The 19162-nt window shown below is 41.1% G+C and overlaps 1 protein-coding gene across 5 annotated transcripts in view; it reads right to left on the bottom strand.

The window, feature by feature from the left end:
• The window catches only part of MCOLN2 (mucolipin TRP cation channel 2), a 59886-nt gene that overhangs the window by 38528 nt on the left and 2196 nt on the right, over window positions 1–19162 (bottom strand). For 4 of the 5 annotated variants that reach the window (XR_014807897.1, XR_002345107.2, XM_013988837.3 and 1 more), the window contains exon 2: window positions 5624–5783. Coding sequence is in view for 2 of the 5 variants with exons in the window: in XM_003127906.5 (XP_003127954.1) it covers window positions 5624–5783 (160 nt within the window). In the remaining 3 variants the exon portion in view is untranslated. Of the gene's footprint in view, window positions 1–5623; window positions 5784–12230; window positions 13629–19162 lie in introns of those variants that run through there. The other variant, XR_014807898.1, reaches the window with a different exon arrangement.

Genomic DNA, 19162 nt, shown 5'->3' with positions numbered 1-19162 from the left:
AATTAGATGACCTTGACATTTGTGTTATGTGCTATCACTCTATAGTTCAACTACTGGACCCTTCAGAGGAAACAAATATTAATTTGCATAAGTAAATGTACATACTTTTTAAAGAGTGATTTATATTTCTTAGCTTTTAAATTTTGTCTGAATTTTTAAAAAGGCTAAATAATAATAGTTACCATTTCTCAGCAATTGTCACACTCCAGGCACTGCACTAACTGCTTTACATGCATTGTTTCATTTACTGACATAACAACCCTACGAAAATGTTACTGCTGTTACCGCCACTTTACCTATTGGAAGCTGAGATTTAGCTTCATTACATGGCCCAAGTCACCAACTGGAATGAAAGCTACATCTAAGTCCAAAGTTATTTTTATTACACTACACAATTTCCATCTGCTGAAAAATGACTTTGGGACTCCTCTTAGAGAAAAGAATTTAGGTGCCAGCCTGTTTGAGAACGTACAAGGTGACACTCCTCAGCATATGAGCCTCACCAGGTTACATTCCTCAAATGCCAAGTCAAAGGATTGAGCAATTGCTAAACCCAGTTATTCTGAGGATAATATCAGATAAGACCCACAGCATCCAATCTGTGCTGAAAATCAAGCAACCCAAGGCTAAAGCTTCTTTCAAGCATGTGATGTGTATCAGTGATGCCTATAGGAAGTGCAGAAAAGGGAAGGTCATGGTGCTTTTTGAAAGCAAAAAAAGTAAACCAGGGAACAAGTACAAATATGATTATTTGGGGGTTTTACTAAATATTGACACACAAATGAAAAAAGCTGCTACACAAACGAAGTCCTTCAGTAGAAGTTTGCTGCATGCTTATTCTGTGTCAAGTTGGGATACAACATGGGAAAGGTTGATACCACATGGTGCTGAATAACAGCTTTTATGTCCTGGGTGCCAGGCACTGTGCCTAAAATGTATAATTTCTATTTCTCACTTAATTCCCCAACACCCTATGAGAAGACATTACACTGGGCTCCAAGACAACAGGGATTTTTTTCCTTTTTTCCCCACTTCTGTATACTCAGGAACTGGAATAGTGACCGTCACAATATCAGAGTCAAGTTCTGAGTCTTTCCATGAAGAAAATTCCATTTTATACACATGCAACACAAGTAAAGTACCTTAGCCAGGTTGGAACAGCTAGACAGCATGAGAGCAGGGATCCAAACCAGGTCTGTTTGACTCATCTGTTGGTTCTCTTGACCACTCGGCCACACTGCCTCTCAGAGTGAAATGCTGCCCACTAAACTCTATGAGTGGGGATATTAGACCCATTTTTATACTCAGAGTTAAACTAAAGAGACCCCCAAATTGAATGGTAAATGAATGACTTGACCAAGAATTTGACATTCGATTTAGATATTTTAAGCTACCACCTTATTTAAACTCAAAGCTCATCAAATAAGGAAGTTCCCATTGGGGTGCAGCAGTGACGGGCCTGATTAGTATACATGAGGAGGCAAGTTCCATCTCTGGCCTAGCTCAGTGGGTTAAGTATCCAGCATTGCCATGAGCTGCAGTGTAGTTTGCAAAAGTGGCTTAGATCCTGCGTTGCTGTGGCTGGCAGTTACAGCCCTGATTTGACCCCTAGCCCGGTAACCTCCACATAGTGTGGGTGCAACCCTAAAAAGCAAAAAAACCACGAAAAAACAAAACAAAACAAAAAAAACAAAAAAAAAAGGCTTTTCAAGTTAACTCTGGGAATGAGAGAACATGAAGGTATAATCCCTTTTTGGAGCCACCTTCATCTAGCATCAAGAACAAGAATTTTTAAAACAAACAAACAACAACAATTCCCCCCTCCAATGGAGTTCCTATTGTGGCTCAGTGGAAATAAATCTGACTAGCATCCATGAGAAGGGAGGTTTGATCCCTGGCCTTGCTCATTGGGTTAAGGATCTGGCATTGCCATGAGCTGTGGTGTAGGTCACATACATGGCTCAGATCTGGCATTTTTGTGGCTGTGGCTTAGCCTGGCAGCTGCAGCTCTGATTAGACCCCTAGCTGAGAACCTCCATATGCTGTGAGCGAGGCCCTAAAAATACAAAAAACAACAATAACAAAAGAATTTTCCTCCATCCTATTTTTCATAGAACAATCTAAGAACAAGCTAAGAATCAGGTCAAGGGTAGGATTTCCCAAGAATCTCTCAGTAGAGGAGAGAAACCCTTGGGTGGCAATTGTGAGGTCCCTTCCTGTGATGGCAGTAAGGAGATGATGATGGGATTAGGTAAATGCTTTTATTTTTAAAAAGTAGCTGACAGAAAGATGCATCCTAGCCCCCAAAACTAGATCTTAAGATTTGCTGAGACTGTGCTATAAGACAGAAAAATAATTACACATTAAGGGCAGCCTGGCCAAGATTGTGAATTTAAGCCCTGAGTATGAAATCAATGGAGGAGAAAATAGTCTGTACCAGGTAAAAACAAGACACCATTCTAATCATACACAGAGAATATGGGAGGGAAAGAGCAGATCTAGCAAAAGAATGTAGACACCTCTCTCAAGATATAAATTACTGCACTTGAGGATGGAGTGCTAAAAGAAATGGAAAAAGGGGAGGAGGGCAAAGTGGGATTTGAAGATCTTTGAGAAAACTGCTCCAATTTGCTATCACCCAAGTAGTGAAATTTATTAGAATGACCCTACAGGCAAACCCATGTTTAATCTCCCCCCAGTTTTGTTAGAGGAGGAAGAGTACACCCACCCTAGAGGTAAATCATTAATTCCTCGAAATATTCTACTAAGAGTGACATTAGTGATGTAGCCAGCAAGGGGGACGAGTGAACCAAGACAAACACGCTGAAGGTCAGGCAAGGCTGGCAGGAAAGGTAGACTTTGGATAGCACCTGCAAGATGAGGGGGCAAAGGAATCCTTCTGGACTTGGAAGGACACACGGGGTGGGGACAAGAAGCATTGGGTGGGTCCGTCTAGCTGGGATTTTCGAGGAAACTGGAGATGAAAACCCGTCAGAAAGGCAAATTAAAGAAGACTGGAAATCTGTGAATTCCAAGCCACAATATCAGAATTTTGTTCTGTAGGAAACAGGGTTCTATAGAAGTTTCCAAGCAGTAGAGAGACAATAAAGATATTCTAAGAAAAATTAATCTGGGAGTTTCCATCATGGTACAGGGGAAACAAATCCGACTAGGAACCATGAGGGTTCGATCCCTGGCCTCGCTCAGTGAATCAAGGATCCGGCATTGCCGTGAGCTGTGGTGTAGGTCGCAGAAGCAGCTTGGATCTGGCGTTGCTGTGACTGTGGTGTAGGCTGGTGGCTACAGCTCCGATTCAACCCCTAGCCTGGGAACCTCCATATACCACAAGTGTGGCCCAAAAGAGAAAGAAAAGAAAAAGAAAAATGAATCTGAGTGAAACAGGGAATGGACTGGTACGGATAGAGATAAGAAAGGGAGATATAAGATGAGTTGCAGGGGCAGCCTGATTAACGTATGTGTATTCCTAGAGTGCAAACTCTGAGATAGAAACACTTTGAGAATAAGAGTGCAGACTCCAGGGCTAGACAGACAGGGCTCAAATCCTGGCTCTGCCACTTACAGATTGGCCATAAGCAAATTACTCAGCTCTCTTTATCCCAGTATCTTCATCCATCCAAAGGGGGTAAAAACTGAACTTACCTCACAGGTTCCAGTGAAGATGAAATAAGCTAATACAAATAAAAAATTTATTGTGCCTGGCATATGGAGCCGCTTTGCTATGTGTGGGCTGTCAGCAGTGGTAACACCTTCATAGCTGTATTCCCAAGAGGACAGAGAGGACATGAGGTACTTTGGACATATTTTTAATTAACTAACAAAAATGCCGTGTAGCTTATATCGGTGCTATATATAAGACAGAGAGTATGACAAACCATAAGGAGATGCAGGGTTGTGTTTTGTATGGTTTGTTTTGTTTTTCCTTTTTGGGCTGCACCTGCGGCATATGGAACTTGGTGGAATAGGGGTTGAATCAGAGCTACAGCTTCAGGCTTACACCACAAGCCACGGCAACACTGGATCTCAGCCACATCTGCAAACTTGGCATAGCCTGAGGCAATGCTGGATCCTTTGACCCACTGAATGAGGCTAGGGAATCAAACCCACATCCTCAAGGACACTTTGTCAGGTTCTTAACCCACACTGAGCCACAATGGGAACTCCCAGGGAGACGTAGTTTTAAAGGAAGAATCTGTGGGATTTAGTAGCTATCGGGACAAATAAGGCAAATCAAAGAGGGAGATAAAGTTTTATGCTTAGACTAGTTAAAATTTTAGTGACATTAAGAAATCAAAAAGTTGAGGGAGTTCCCTTGCGGCTCAGTGGATTAAGGACCTAGCATTGTCACTGCTGTGGCTCTGCTTACAGCTGTGGTGCAGGTTCAATCCCCAGTCTGGCAACTTTTACCATGGGCACAGCCCCCCTCCCCCAAAAAAGATCAAAAAGTTGAAATGAAAATAGTTTTAGTAAGAGAAGTAATTGGGAAACAAAATTAACCAAATGGCAAAAGGGGACATTATTTCTCTTCTTTCCAAACAGTACTAACAATAAGCCTACATTATAGGTTGCCAAAATTAAAACTTCAAAACCAAGAATTAAAATGACAAAAATTTTAAAGGAAAAAGCTAAGTCTATATATTTAACAGTGGCCCTGCATCTCATCTTTGTTTCTTTGGAAGCAACTTGCTTATCCTGAAATGTGATGAGCTGGAACAGCATGTCACACAGTGACAAGACCTCTTTAAGAACACAGAATAAAGATGCAACTTCACGTACGGAAGGAGCCCCCTCCCTTCCCTCATTTCTTAGACTGTATGGAGGCATTTTTAGAAAGGTATTTATTTTTGTCTTCCAGAAATCATATCTTGATCAACATTTTTACTTTGGTGACAGATGATTATTTGCCCATAGTTTAATATCCCCAATCAGTACTGTTTTTAAACAGACATGTGTTTCAAATGTAGTTACCTACAGAGAAGTCTTCCTAAGACTGGCTCAGTACCAAAGCCCCCAAACCAGATGAAAACTCCAGTGGCTGTTCTAATACTAATAATCAAGTGTTTAACAATATGAATTTCAATACCCGGTCCCAACTGTAGCCTTTGAATACTCCTGATAGTGCCAGGTGGGAGGTAAGGGGAGTGTTTACTTAGTTACTCTGCTACTGATGAAAAGGAAACTTAGCATTCCAGAAATCCCAAATCAAAACTGTCCAAAATGCAGATTTCAAAAGGGTGTTTAAACAGGATGTATCTGAATAAAGAGGAGTGATTTCAAGAACATAGATCAGGTTGGACAGGGCGGCCTCACCAGCCAATGTGCCTCATTCAGATACAGAAAGCCCATCCCCCTTGCAGCTCCAGTGTTATCTCTATGTACAGAAGCTGTGAGAGACTTCAAAAATCCCCAACAAAAGCACAGTCATCATCCAAACCGACCTTAGACCTACCATCCGCCCTCCCGAGTCAATATAATTTTACAGGTTTATGAATGTGAGTGTGGCCTTTTCAGAACACAAGTCAGGTGGCAGGGCAGGGGAAAACAGTTTCATTTTGGGAGAAGGAAAAAAGCAACAACAACAAAATGAACTGATAGTATCATTTACCTGTGAGGTGACCATGACTATCTTCAAAATCTGCAAACCCAGTTTCCACGGAATCTGTTGTCGGGCTCGGAATTTCTCACAAGGGTTCATGAAGTAAAACTTGAGGTCTTCCCGCAGACGCTCTTCCTTCACCTCTGAATCAAGATGAGCCATTGCATCTCTGCCACAGAAGATCGATTTTTACTTTTTAAATTTTTAATTTTTTTTGTTTTTTCTAGGGCTGCACCTGCGGGCATATGGAGGTTCCCAGGCTAGGGGGCCAATTGGAGCTGTAGCTGCTGGCCTACGCCAGTCGCAGCAATGTGGAATCCGAGCCTCATCTGCGACCTACACCACAGCTCACGCCAATGCTGGACGGATCCTTAATCCACTGAGTGAGGACAGGGATCAAACCCGCAACGTCATGGATGCTAATCGGGTTCGTTAACCACTGTGCCACGACGGGAACTCCTCAATTTTTATTTATTTATATTTATTGTTTTATCTTTTGTCTGTTTATTTTTTTAGGGCCACATCTGTGGCATATGGAAGTTCCCAGGCTTAGGGCTGAATTGGACCTGCAGCTGCTGACCTATGCCACAGCCATAGTAATGCTGGATTGAGCAGCATCTTCGACCTATGCCACAGCTTTTGGCGACGCCAGATTCTTAACTCTCTGATCTAGGCCAGGGATCAAGCCTGCATCATCAGGTTTGTGAGTGATGAGCCACAATAGGAACTCCTGAACATCAATTTTAAAATACACAGGAGTTCCCGTCGTGGTTCAGTGGTTAACGAACCTGACTAGCACCCATGAGGACGAGGGTTTGATCCCTGGCCTTGCTCAGTGGGTCAAGGATCCAGCATTACCACGAGCTGTGTAGGTCGCAGATGTGGCTTGGATCTGGCATTGCTGTGGCTGTGGTGGTGGTGTAGGCCGGCAGCCATAGCTCCGATTGGACCCCTAGCCTGGGAACCTCCATATGCTGCAGGTGAAGCCCTGAAAAAGATAAATAAATAAATAGATAAATAAATAAATAAATAAATAAAATAAAATACACAGAACAGCCTGTCCATCAGAAAGCATCTCAATAATACTTTCTGTTCACATGCCTTACCCATTCTTACAAGCAAAATTCTCTCCAACCAGTGGATTCCTTTTCACTTACAAATCTGAAAATTACTTGGAACCGTCTATTGCCTACCTTTACACATAGCTACCCATCTGATTCAAAATGGCCATTATCAAAATCAGAAAAATAGGATTTTATTTGCAAGACTTGTCAAATAAATATAGCATTCACCTGTCATTGGACTAGTAAAAAAAAATTAGATGGGATACGTTCATGATACTCTAGGTGTAGAATTGCAGAAATTCGGTATAGACTAATAGAATTAAATTGTTGTGGAAATGGAAGATCTCTTTTCTTATATATGAGTGATAATGGGTTTTTGGTTGTTTTCTTGTGACATCTCTGCCTCCCTTTGCTACCAGATGAATTCTGATTCCCTGGAGTAAGTTGGGAAGTGTTTCCTTCTCCTTTGTTTTCTAGAAGAGTTTTTGAAGGATTAGTGATATTTTTAAAATGCTTGCTGGAATTCCTTAGTGAAAGCATCTGAGCCCAGAATTTTCTTGTGGGGAGATTTTCAATAAAAATTACCTAGTATAGTTCTAAAAAATAAAAAAATAAATAAAGAATCCCTGTTCTATAACTCACACTAAAGAAGAATTATGTCTCCTTTTTTGGATGATTTATCAGTGATTATCTGATTCCAAAATATAAATACCTTAAAAAGGTTAAAATAGCACCTTTCTATGTCTATTCAGATATTTGTTCATTTTATATTAGTAAAATTTTGCTTTTACTATTTCAAGGGCTCCAGACTCAGGAATGGGCACATGATTCAAGTTAGGCCAATAAGAACAATGAGATGGGTTCACAGGACTCTAACTGTGACTGATGGAAGAGGTGTAGTCTTTCCAGCAAGTAGTCCCCAAAGTGGGGAGAGCAGAACAATCCATTGAGAGAAGAGAAAATATTAGCAGTTTTATTTCATTCTTCATCTTAAAACTGAAAAAAATTGAACTCTACTAATAATTAATATAACATGTAGAATAACAGTGTTATATGGTAGCATATAATATACAAATAAATACATACACATTGAGGATATGTGCTTAACTTTTAATGTTGAATGCATAATCAGTAAAGTTTGGGGATCACACACTTAAAAGCATAGCGCATGAATCTAGAGTTCCTAGAAGCCATCATAGGAGAGACTGCCAAAGAGTGGAGCCAACACAGAGGAACAGACAAGACTGCCTAATGACAATGGTTGAATTCCTGGATCCAGCTGTGCCTGAAGTCATCATTCTAAGACTTTCAATTTGAGCCAATAAACACCCTTTGGGGCTTAAGCCAGTTTACGTTAGATTTCTCTTTCTTAAAACAGGAAGCGTCTTAAAGTAGGCTGGGTTATTCAGAAGACTCCTGCTAGAAGGAAGGAAGGAAGGAGGGAGGGAAAGGGAAAGGAAAGGGGAACCATACTGATAAATGATGGCCACAACCCAGCCCTTTGAACCTTGTGCCTGGTTGAGCCAGGGCATATCAAAGGTGGGCTTGCTTGGTTTAAGAGACTCCAGCCTGGGATTGCCCTTCGTTTCCTGTAAACACATGCAGACCTCTCCAGATTTTCATGCTAGCCTATGAGAAAACCAAGGAACATGAAGCGACCAACCTAGAAATAGCAGAAACAGGGCAAAGTGTATCGGAACCAGGCCGAGATTAGAAAACAACCATGCTCACCACATTTAAAAACAAATATAGCTAAAAATATCTTTAAGAGAAAATTAGGAAAAACAAAAAACTTCGAGAAAGCAAAAATCAATGGCTAAAATGAGTCTCATTTCAAAAGAATAGGAAGACTTTTTAAAAGTTTTTCCCCTGCCTCTGCTAGAGTTACCGCTTGATTCAATCCAACCAATTCACTGAAAACTTAGTGTGCTGAGAGACTGCACTGGGTGCTCAGGACACAAAGCTGAATAGGTTCCCAGAACTTCAGATGCTGTGGACAGGGTGGGAGAGACAGACTTGTGTGTGCAAATTCAAAAGTCATCAAATAGCTCAGTGGATCTAGAAACGCACATGCAGAAAGTGTGGAAGCAGAAGACACCTCTGGGGAGAGGGGTTCAGAGAGCCAGAGGGAGAATCATGTGACCCTTCTTAATACCCTGTGTGCTGAGGGCTGTGGGGCACTTGAGGAAAAGCACCGAGGGAGGCATTTCTAAGAAGGAGGTGGCTTCTTAACTGAGCCTGAGAACCACATCCTCCAACACAGGCGTTCAAACTCCGGAGAATGTGATGCTTGTTTGAGCAATACCAAATTCAGCGTTAACCACCAGCACTTTAGTGGATCCGTGTTGCTAATGTGTTCATCCTGATGATTCACGTCTCTTCATTTAGTAAAATGAAAACAGTCTCTGAAAAGCTGTGATAGAACCCTGAGAACTGAGAATAAGGCCATGGAAATTCCTCCCTGTACAAACTCCAGCCTCTAGCATGAGAAACACTGTACTGAAGAAAGAGGATGTTGTTTTCTCAAAAAGAGTGGTGTGAGACACAGCACAGCACGTCAAGTGCTCGGTGAACACCTGTCAGCTAAGCTCTGCCAGAGATAAGAGCTCAGAAAGATATGAAGAGATAAAGGTATAATAAAATGTGTTAAGTGCTCTAATTGAAGTATGTTCTGAACGCCCTGACAGAGAGAAGGGTACTGACATCGCCCAACTCTTCCAGAGGTTTTAAGCAACTCCTCTAGCTACTGGTTTCCTCAACTTGTATGACCACTAAGTTTTTTATTTTATTTTATTTTATTGCTTTTTAGGGCCACCCCCATGGCATATGGAGGTTCCCAGGCTAGGGGTCTAATTGGACCTGTAGTCATTGGCCTACGCCACAGCCACAGCAATGCCAAATCCGAGCCACATCTGTGACCTACACCACAGTTCATGGCAACGCTGGATCCTTAACCCACTGAGCAAGGCCAGGGATCAAACCTGCGTCCTCATGGATACTAGTCAGATTCGTTAACCACTGATCGATGATGGGAACCCTATGGCCACTAAATGTTTAAGAAATGATAACTGGAGTTCCCCAGTAGCTCAGTGGGTTAAGGGTCCCATGTTGTCACTGCTGTGGCTCTGGTTAGTGCTGCGGCTGTGGGTTCCATCACTGGCCCAGGAACTTGCACATGTCATGGGTGTGGCAAAAAAAAAAAAAAAGAAAGAAAGAATAACCGATGTTAACATTACCCTATGAGATCTTATTAAGAAGATAAGTCTCTGACAAGGGAAAAAAAATGCAAAGTAGCAGATAATGATCTTGGGGATGACTGTTAAATGGTTTATACAGCTGTACCCTTCCCAAAGTTTTTCACTTAGGTATTCAGAAAACAGCTGTAGTACTCCTAGTACTGTGAAGAATAAAAAGAAAAATGAAAAAGCTAGCATGAAAAAATTTCCCCTGAAGCATACAGGAGCCAATAGTTGCAATATAGGATAGTACCAGCCAAATGTGAACACCTGATGATAGAATGATAGAAATACAGAAAAAATATTAACGATAGTTTGGTTCAAAGGTTCTGGCATCTCAAGGAAAATGCACATATGTAAGCTTTCTAAACTTTACTTTTCCTAAGGTTCCCTCTGGCCTTGCTCCTCTCAGTTTGTAGGTTTTCCCTAGTTCCCTGGTAGGTGAAAGGCATTAAACATGCACATACACATGCACACACACAACCTGACATCTTATTGCTATAACAAAAATATGACACTGCCAAAAAATAGTGCTAAGTGAAAAGAGGAAAAACTAAGAAACAAAAGAGAGCCAGGACAATATCCTAAGTCTAAAACATTCCCACATTTGACACACATTTATTTAACACCCTCCAGAGCTGAGCTCTGGGCTGAATGTTTGGTCCAGGAGGCTTGAATGCTGTGATTACAGTCTGGTCAGCAAGAATCGGATCATCAGGAGAAATACTTCAACTTCCATCACAAATGATGAAGAATCACCAACAGGTTTAGAAAAGGATAGAGAGCTGCTAACTGGTAGGAACACCATCAGGGGAAGTGAAAGTGACTACACAATAAAAAGAGTTTAGGAACAGAAATCAATGAAGGTCTAAATTTCACCGATTCATCAATTAACTATAGGGCAGTTGCACAACTGAAGCTGCAGGAAAGAAATAAGAGCAATCATGACTCTTAATGAATGATTTTTGTTCTTACTAAACTACAGGAAATATTTGGCCTAGACTTATAGAAGCTTAATAAATGTCACAAAGATCCAGATATCAAAGGAAAAAAACCCCCCATCATTTGTAAGAATAAATGTAAGACCTGGTACAGAATGGTGAGTCACCTATATGGTGGGCTAAGGAAAAGCTAGAGAAGCTGGAGGGGAAAAGTAAATAAGATTTAGGAAGGAAGCCTGACACTAATACTGTGGGGAGAAGTCAGGAAAGAAACTCATCAGAGATCATTTAAGGCTATATCATTTTAAGACCAAGAGCAATTCCAGCTTTATCATATCAATGACTAAAAGAGTCTTTAGTTTTGAAAAAAGCAAAACAGGACAAATTCCCAGTAATTCTTAACCTCATGAGGGTCATAAACCCCCATGGAACCTGTGTAGGCTTTGACCTTTGCCTCGGAAAAATGTACACAGCAGTTTCAGTGATGGTACCTTGTTCCTGTTATCACAAGCTGCGCAGCAAATAAGGAACCAGCTCAGACAGCTACTGCTTTTCAGCTTGTATGACCCTTATCCTCAAAAAGGGATGTGAAAGTTTGTTTTCTATTGCAGTGGCCTCCAAAGTGGGGTGTGTACATACAAGGTGGGTTTGCAGGACATCCATTGGATGTGAGAAGAAAGGGTTGGGACTTCTAATTGTATTAACTGAGCAAAGAGAATTTAAGATTTTTCAAGTTTCAATGTATGAATTATTACACAGCTAAGATACCCTCACGTAGTCCAAAGGCCAGATGCCTCTATTTCATTTTGGGTTCACAAGGTGATCTGGGGGAAGAGTGAAAGTTCCTAGAAGGTTCCTGGTGTTGAAGTGGTGCCGTCACTGGATTTCAACATATTCCCACTACTTAGGACCTATTTGGGCCCGTTTAAGAATATTTTAGAGTATATTACCCATTTTGGTTAATCCTCACAAAATGCCTAAGGAACATAAAGATTCTTGCAAAACACTGACTGCTTGTAAAATCAATATAAGCCTAAATTAACATCAAGAAAATGGGAGAGCTAACAGTCCCCTAATAAAATCTGTGTTGGCCATGTGTTAAAAGGAGATGAAAAGCAAATCTGATCTGAAAAAAAGGTGGGGAAAAAACCCAGATTTATCAAGAAAGTATTTAAAATGTTGACTAAATCTACTATTGTTAATGACGAACCTGGCCTATGTTGCACACCCAGTCACCTGGGGTGTCTCAAAAGTACTGATGCCCAGTTTCCCCCTCAGAGACTCTGGCTTGTATGATGTGGGTATAGTCTGGGCACCAGGGACTTTAAAAAGCTCCCCAAGTGGTTCTAATGTGCACCTGGTTTGAAAGCCTTACCTGAGAAATTTCCTTTGCTGTTCTCTTCATTTTACAAATGACATAACTACAGTGCCTTGATGTTGCAACTTGCCCAACTATAAGAATCCGATTTAGAGCAAGAACTGGATCCAAGGATCCAGTAAGAATCTTTGTCCATTGTCCCTTCTTGATGTCTGAATTAAGCTTTCTTAAAGAGCCAAGAAAGAGAAAAGTGTGATGTTCAAACAAACTAATGTTTCAAACATAACTTTTAAATTTAAAACAATGTGATGATTTGGCAGGCCACAGCATCCCAGTCCACAAATTCAGGAGACTTCCAAATGGTCATGTTATTGAAATGAGAAGGAAAAAAACAAATAAAGCCATGTGATGGAATGAACCCAACATTGACTTCCTCCTGGTATTTTTGTGCTTCAGATTCTTTAGAGCAAATACTGGATCTCCATTCTAAACCTGCTCAGAAGGAACTATCTCCTGCTGCAAATCCTAACAGCCACCTCTCAGGTCTTGGCTTGATGGCTGGGCAGCACTTGATCCAGCTGACTGCTATGTCCCTGGAACAAGCTCTTCTCTTCACTTCTAGGACATCCCATTTCCCCAGTTTTCTTCCTTCCTCATTGGGCTTTTCTGAATCTCTTTCATTGGCTCCTCTTCCATCTGACTTCCAGATGCCAGAGTGCCTCAGGACACAGTCCAGGGCTTGTTTATCCTCTAAACTCCCTTCTGGAAGTGTTCATGGAGTCCTGTGGCTTTAAATACTATCCACATGATGTAGACTTTCACATTTGTATCTCCAGCAAATCTCTCTCTTGAACAGACTCCCTTATCCAACCTCTTCTTTGAAACTCCACCCACATGACTAATAGGTTTCTCATACTAATCCTCCACCCTCTTCACACAGCTGCTCAATGCCCTGATCACACACATTCATCCAGATGTTGCAGCTGCAACCCTTCATTCTGTCAATGCTCCTGAACACTGGATGCTACTGGCTGCCTAGTCATCACCTGGGAATTTTTCAGTGCCTGACTTCTAGCCCCTAGACATTCTGATTTAATTAATGATGCCCAGGTATAAGTTGGGCATTGAGGTTTTGATAAGCTTTACCAGGCAATTTGATGTGCAGCAGAGTACAGGAACTTTTGCTCCAGAGTCATGCCTTGATTTCTCCTTTTCTTCAACCTCCACACCCACTCAATCAAGCCTTCCTTCAGAACACTACATAGAGTGGTCCCCTTCTCTCAGTATCCACTGCAGTCTCCCTGGTCCAGGTATCATCACCTCTCACTGGACAACTATAACAGTTTCCCAATTCTCCACAGAGTAGCCAGAGGGGAAATTCTAAAAGTCTAAGACATATAACTCCCCTGCTGTGAAGTGGCTTCTTCCTGCTCTCAGACTGAAATCCAGTCCTCTAAGTCTCGTGTCTTCTCTTCCCCTTCCTTATCACTTGACACCTTCCAGCACCTCCTTCCTGGCCCTGGGCATGTGCACTTGCTGTTTCATCGACTCTACTTCTAGTCCCCCAATTCTCTGTATGTTCAGAACTTTCTCGCCTTCACTCTCACCTCTTTAGAGTAGGCTCCTTGGAGTCCCCACTGCGCTCAACGGGTTATGAACCCGACTAGTATCCATGAGGATGTGGGTTCGATATCTGGCCTCACTCCGTGGGTTAAGGATTTGGCATTGCCATGAACTGCGGTGTAGGTGGCAGACGTGCCTGGATCCCCAGTTGCTGTGCTGTGGTGTAGGCCAGCTGCTATAGTTTCCATTCGACTCCAAGCCTGGGAACTTCCATATGCTGCAGGCAGGCTTTAAAAAGAAAAAAAATAGAGGAGTCTCCTTGACAATTCTATTAAAAGAGGCCTCTCCCACTGCCTCTTTCATCGATTAATTCTTTTCATAATTGAGATTTTAATCTTTATTGGTCTTCCCTACAAGAGAATTTCATGAAGGCCCAGTCTTGTTTATCCCTACATCCCCCAGCATACAGCAGAGTACCTTGCATGTCATAGGTGTTCAGTATCTTGGAAAAAAGATATAAGTCAGCGAAGGAGATGATAACCCTAACTATATGAACTTTTCCTCTGCCAGTACCCGTTAGGATCAAATAATAATAAAACAATGAAAAATATAATAAAAACAATACACAACAATAGAAAATCTAAAATATTGATGTAAAAAATTGAATTAGAAATATACTGAAAAGGAGTTCCTGTCATGGCTCAGTGGTTAACGAATCCGACTAGAAATCATGAGGTTGTGGGTTTGATCCCTGGCCTTGCTCAGTGGGTTAGGGATCCGTGAGCTGTGGTGTAGGCTGTGGATGTAGCTCAGATCTGGCATTGCTGTGGCCCTGGCATAGGCCGGTGGCTACGGCTTGGATTCGACCCCCAGCCTGGGAACCTCCATATGCTGTGGGAGTGGCCCAAGAAAATGGCAAAAAGAAAAAAAAAGAAAAGAAAAGAAAAAAAGAAGTATACTGAAAAGTCTTGCCTAGCCAAGATACATTAGAAGGTTTTACGGAATTTTGTCCAAGTTTTTTGATAAAAAAAATCTTATTTTGTTTCAATTAATAGTTATTTTATTTTATTTTATTTTATTTTCCCACTGTACAGCAAGGGGATCAAGTTATCCTTACATGCATATATTACATTTACATTTTTTTAAAGTCTTTCCAAAGAACAAATTATTCAATGAATTGTTATCATAAAAACTTGCAATCCACTGGGGAAAGAGAAAGTCAGGGTCCTCCGTCAAACCAAATGCAAAAATTAAACTCAGACACATTAAAAAATAAAACTGATAGAAACATGAAATAGGATTATTTATTTATTTATTTATTTGGTCTTTTGTCTTTTTTTTTTTTTTTTTTAGGGCCGTACTCGTGGCAGATGGAGGTTCCCAGGCTAGGGATATAATAGGAGCTGTAGCTGCCAGCCTACGCCACAGCCATAGCAATGCCAGATCTGAGCTGAGGCTACAACCTACACCACAGCTCACGGTAATACCAGATCCTTAACCCATTGAGGCCAGGGATCGAACCTGCAACCTCATAGTTCCTAGTCAGACCTGTTTCTGATGCACCATGACAGGAACTCCCTAGGATTTTTAAAAATATAATTTAACTTGCCTTTCTACATGTGAGAAAATTCAGAAACCAACAAAAATGGCTGACGGATCTTAACGCAAAAATTTAAGACTTCAAAAAATTAAAAGACAAGACTGGGGAAAATGTCTACAATATATTTAAGCAGGCAAAAGTTGACTATCTATTAACTGAAGAGAGCTCCAAATTATTAATAAGAAAAGGTCAACTCAATATAATAACAGGCAAGGGTCTGAACAGGCCAATGAATATTTAATAACAAAAACAACAAAAATTTCCTAAGAGTCATATTGGTAAAAAATCTATCTTAAACTTTATTCATCCATAATGAAAAAAAAAACACACACCCTTCTATTGAAAGGAAATATAAAATTTTCAGGGCACTTGGACAGCATCTAGAAGAGTATCTGATGTAGGAGTAAAAGTTCCGTGGATTTACATGACCAGTGTTTAAATAACCAGTCAAAAAGATGGTTACAAAAATGTTCACTGCAAACCTATTTGTAACTTTGTATTGACTTAAAGATGTCTATGACATATTGTTAAATTTTTCAAAGTTATGAAATAAACATATTGAGGTCTCATTTTTCCAAAAAAGGTGTAGTGGACATTTATTTCTATACAGAGACATTTTAAGAGTCTAGAAGTGCATAAGCCAGAAAAAAAATAAAATGGGTAATCTCTTTGGAGTAGTATCATAGGTAATTTTCATTTGCTTTTTCAAGTTTTCCATATTTACTTTTTCTTTTTATTGGCCATGCCCATAGCATGTGGAAGTTCCCAGGCCTGGGATCAAACCTGAGCCACAGCAGTGACAACACGAGCTCCTTAACCTGCTGAGCAACCAGGGAACTCTGATATTTTCTTGGTTTTTGGTAATCAACATGTGAATTCTTGAGTTACCATTATGAGTTAAAACAAACTATTTCAGGAGTTCCTGTTGTGGTTCAGAGGGTTAAGAATCTGACTAGTATCCATGAGGATGTGGGTTCAATCCCTGGCCTCCCTCAGTGGGTTAAGGATCTGAATCTGGTATAGGTGTGGCTCAGCTCTGGTGTTGCTGTGGCTGTGGTATGGGCTGGGAGCTGCAGTTCTGATTTGACCCCTAGCCCGAGAACTTCCATATGCTGCAGATGTGGCCCCAAAAAGCAAAGCAAAAAAAAAAAAAAAAAAGCTATTTCTAAGAGCCTATAATACAAATCAGGTAATCAAATATTTCCCTGCCCTTAGTTTGTATGTGGTGGATGGGAGGGAAAGAGTAGGAGAAGTAAATACAGAGACTAAATAAAACTCAACATTTCTACAGCAATAATCATGTTGGCTCCAGGATGAATGGATCATGTTGGCTCCCAGGGCAATCTGGCAGGTGGAAGATTTTTACCCAATCCCAGCAATTTCCACATGGGGTTTTTTTGTTTGTTTGTTTGTTTTCTTTCACTCCAACCCCTACATGAACCGATTTTCTCATGATTTGCTAATCTCAAAAGAGAAAGCAAGAATTGTCCATATAGCTCAAGTTCTGAGGTAGTTCGGCTCCAGTTAAAGGAAGTTAAAGGGGAAAAAAAAAAAAGTCAAAGAAAGAAACCTTAGTTACCACCTTAGTTACCTTTCTGGCACAGCTTTCAGAACATAAGTGACATGGTCATTCAATTCTGAGAAGTACCCAGAAAAAAGACCGCAGGGCCTTTTCCTTTTCCTCTAGAGCCTCCCATAAAAGATGACAACTTTCAGGAATTTCCCTAAAGACAACTGTGCCACCAAGTTCCTATAAAATCATCTCCCATCACCACTTTGCTGCCTCAGGGCCAGCAGGAAAGCAGAACTAGAGGTTGGTTTCTTTTTTCGGTGTCTTTAGGGCCGCACTAGCCCCATATGGAAGTTCCCAGGCTATGACTGGAATCGGAGTTAGAGGATCTGAGCTTCTCTGCAACCTATACCACACTTCACAGCGATGCTGGATCCTTAACCCACTGAGCGAGGCCAGGGATTGAACCCATGTCCTCATGGATATTATTTGGGTTTGTTACTGCTGAGCCACAACAGGAACTCCTTAAAGTGCTTGTTCTGAACAAGCCATACCCCCTATCCTTCATATTAAAGAATCAGCTCCCAGGGTCAGAGAAAAAGTAAAGCAAAACTCCATTTCTCAGCAATACAGCATTCCAAATGACCAGTCAAAACTGGAAAAGATGACTGGTATTATGGCATCCGATACATTTTGCTTTCTTTAACATTTTCAATAAGTTATAAAGTTGTAACTAAACTAAAGTTACCATTTTTTCCTCAAACCACTGGATGAGTTTCCCTTATTGCCAGACAAGCCCACCTCAGTGCCAGTCAGGGAACCCCTAGATTCACACTATCTCTAGCAGTTCCCTCTAGTTCCTACAGGTGCTTGGATTTTCTTAAAGCCCACCCTTTAAATTGTGGGCCTCCTGGAATTACACCAAGGACAATTTTCCAGAATCACTAGCCTCACTAGGGACCAATTATTGTCTAACAGATAGTTTAGACTGAAAACATTAAATGTCTTCAAGGGAAGATAGCAAAAACACAAACTTTCAAAGGAAAAGAAAGGAAGCAGTCCCCCCCCCCCAAAAAAAAAGGAAGAAATATCTATTGGCAACATACCCGAAAGCTCTCTTGTCACACCAGGGAAGACGAGGTGGGACCCAAGCTCAAAACAGAGTAGAACTCTCAGCTATAGGCAGGCTGAGGAATGTGGGAAGGAAAAACCCTAGGTAATTGCCAAAGTAAACAAATATGTAAACACACCAAATCATTGCTTTACCCATCTGACACCGAAGAGAATACTTTGGTTTGATAAAGAAAATGAACTCTGAAAACAAAATTACTTTTCTTCATGTGGCCCAGAACATATGATGTAAGAGCTCACTGAAGGGTGACCTCATTCTTGGGAAATGACACTTGGAGACCAGGCCTTGGCTAAAGACAACAGCCAAGCTTCAGAGAAGATTCCACTTTTAGTTTTCATAGTCAAAGTATTTTCTCTAGCTACTATTTTGGCCACTTTGAAGATTGTAGCCACAAGAAGCCACCTGTTTGTCCACTGTTTTATAAATTATCTTATTCTGGGTTTCACTTCACTGATGGAGGCCAAGCCAAAGGGGTTGGCTGTCGCGTATGATCACCCTGAATTTCAGTTCTGTATTTTCTGCCACTCTGTACAGAATGTGTCTCCCTACTCTTCCTACGTGCTTACTTAACATATTTTAGGTGTATTTATCATTACAAACAATGCTTTCGATATACTCCTTCTTAGGAGAAATGAACATGGCCTCCTCAAACACTTCATCAGTTTGTATGTGCAGGAGATTAAATGAAATTGGCATTATTATAATGGCTTCTTCATGGAAATGGTCAGGAGAAGTGTGTAAATGTGATTGTTTGTTTGTTTGTTTTTCTAAAGTGGCCTTGCCTGTGGCATATGGCAGGCTAGATAGGGGTCACATCAGAGCTGCAGCTGCTGACCTTCACCACAGCTACAACCACACCAGATCTGAGCTGCATCTGCAACCTACGCTGCAGCTGGTGGATAAACCGGATCCTTAACCCTCTGAGTGAGGCCAAGGATCAAACCCGTATCCTCACAGAGACAACATCGGGTCCTTAACCTTCTGAGCCACAACGGGAACTCCAAAATGTGCTTGTCTTTAAAGAGTCCAAGACACAGATCCTGTTTTCTGGAAGTTTTGCTAAAGGAAAAGGGAGAGTTCACAGTAATAGAAATTTGCCTTAAAGTATGAAGAGGAAGATCAGCTAAAATCTTGGAATAGCATCTTCCTATTGAAGATAGGAATGCTATTCCAAATTCCCCCAA

The sequence above is a fragment of the Sus scrofa genome, chromosome 6 (assembly GCF_054392235.1).
Source record: "Sus scrofa isolate SSC_HxYL_T2T_F1_AM1 chromosome 6, Sscrofa_HxYL_maternal_Yorkshire_Landrace_v2.0, whole genome shotgun sequence".
NCBI classification, from domain to species: Eukaryota; Metazoa; Chordata; class Mammalia; order Artiodactyla; family Suidae; genus Sus; species Sus scrofa.
This window is presented reverse-complemented; position numbering and strand designations above follow the sequence as displayed.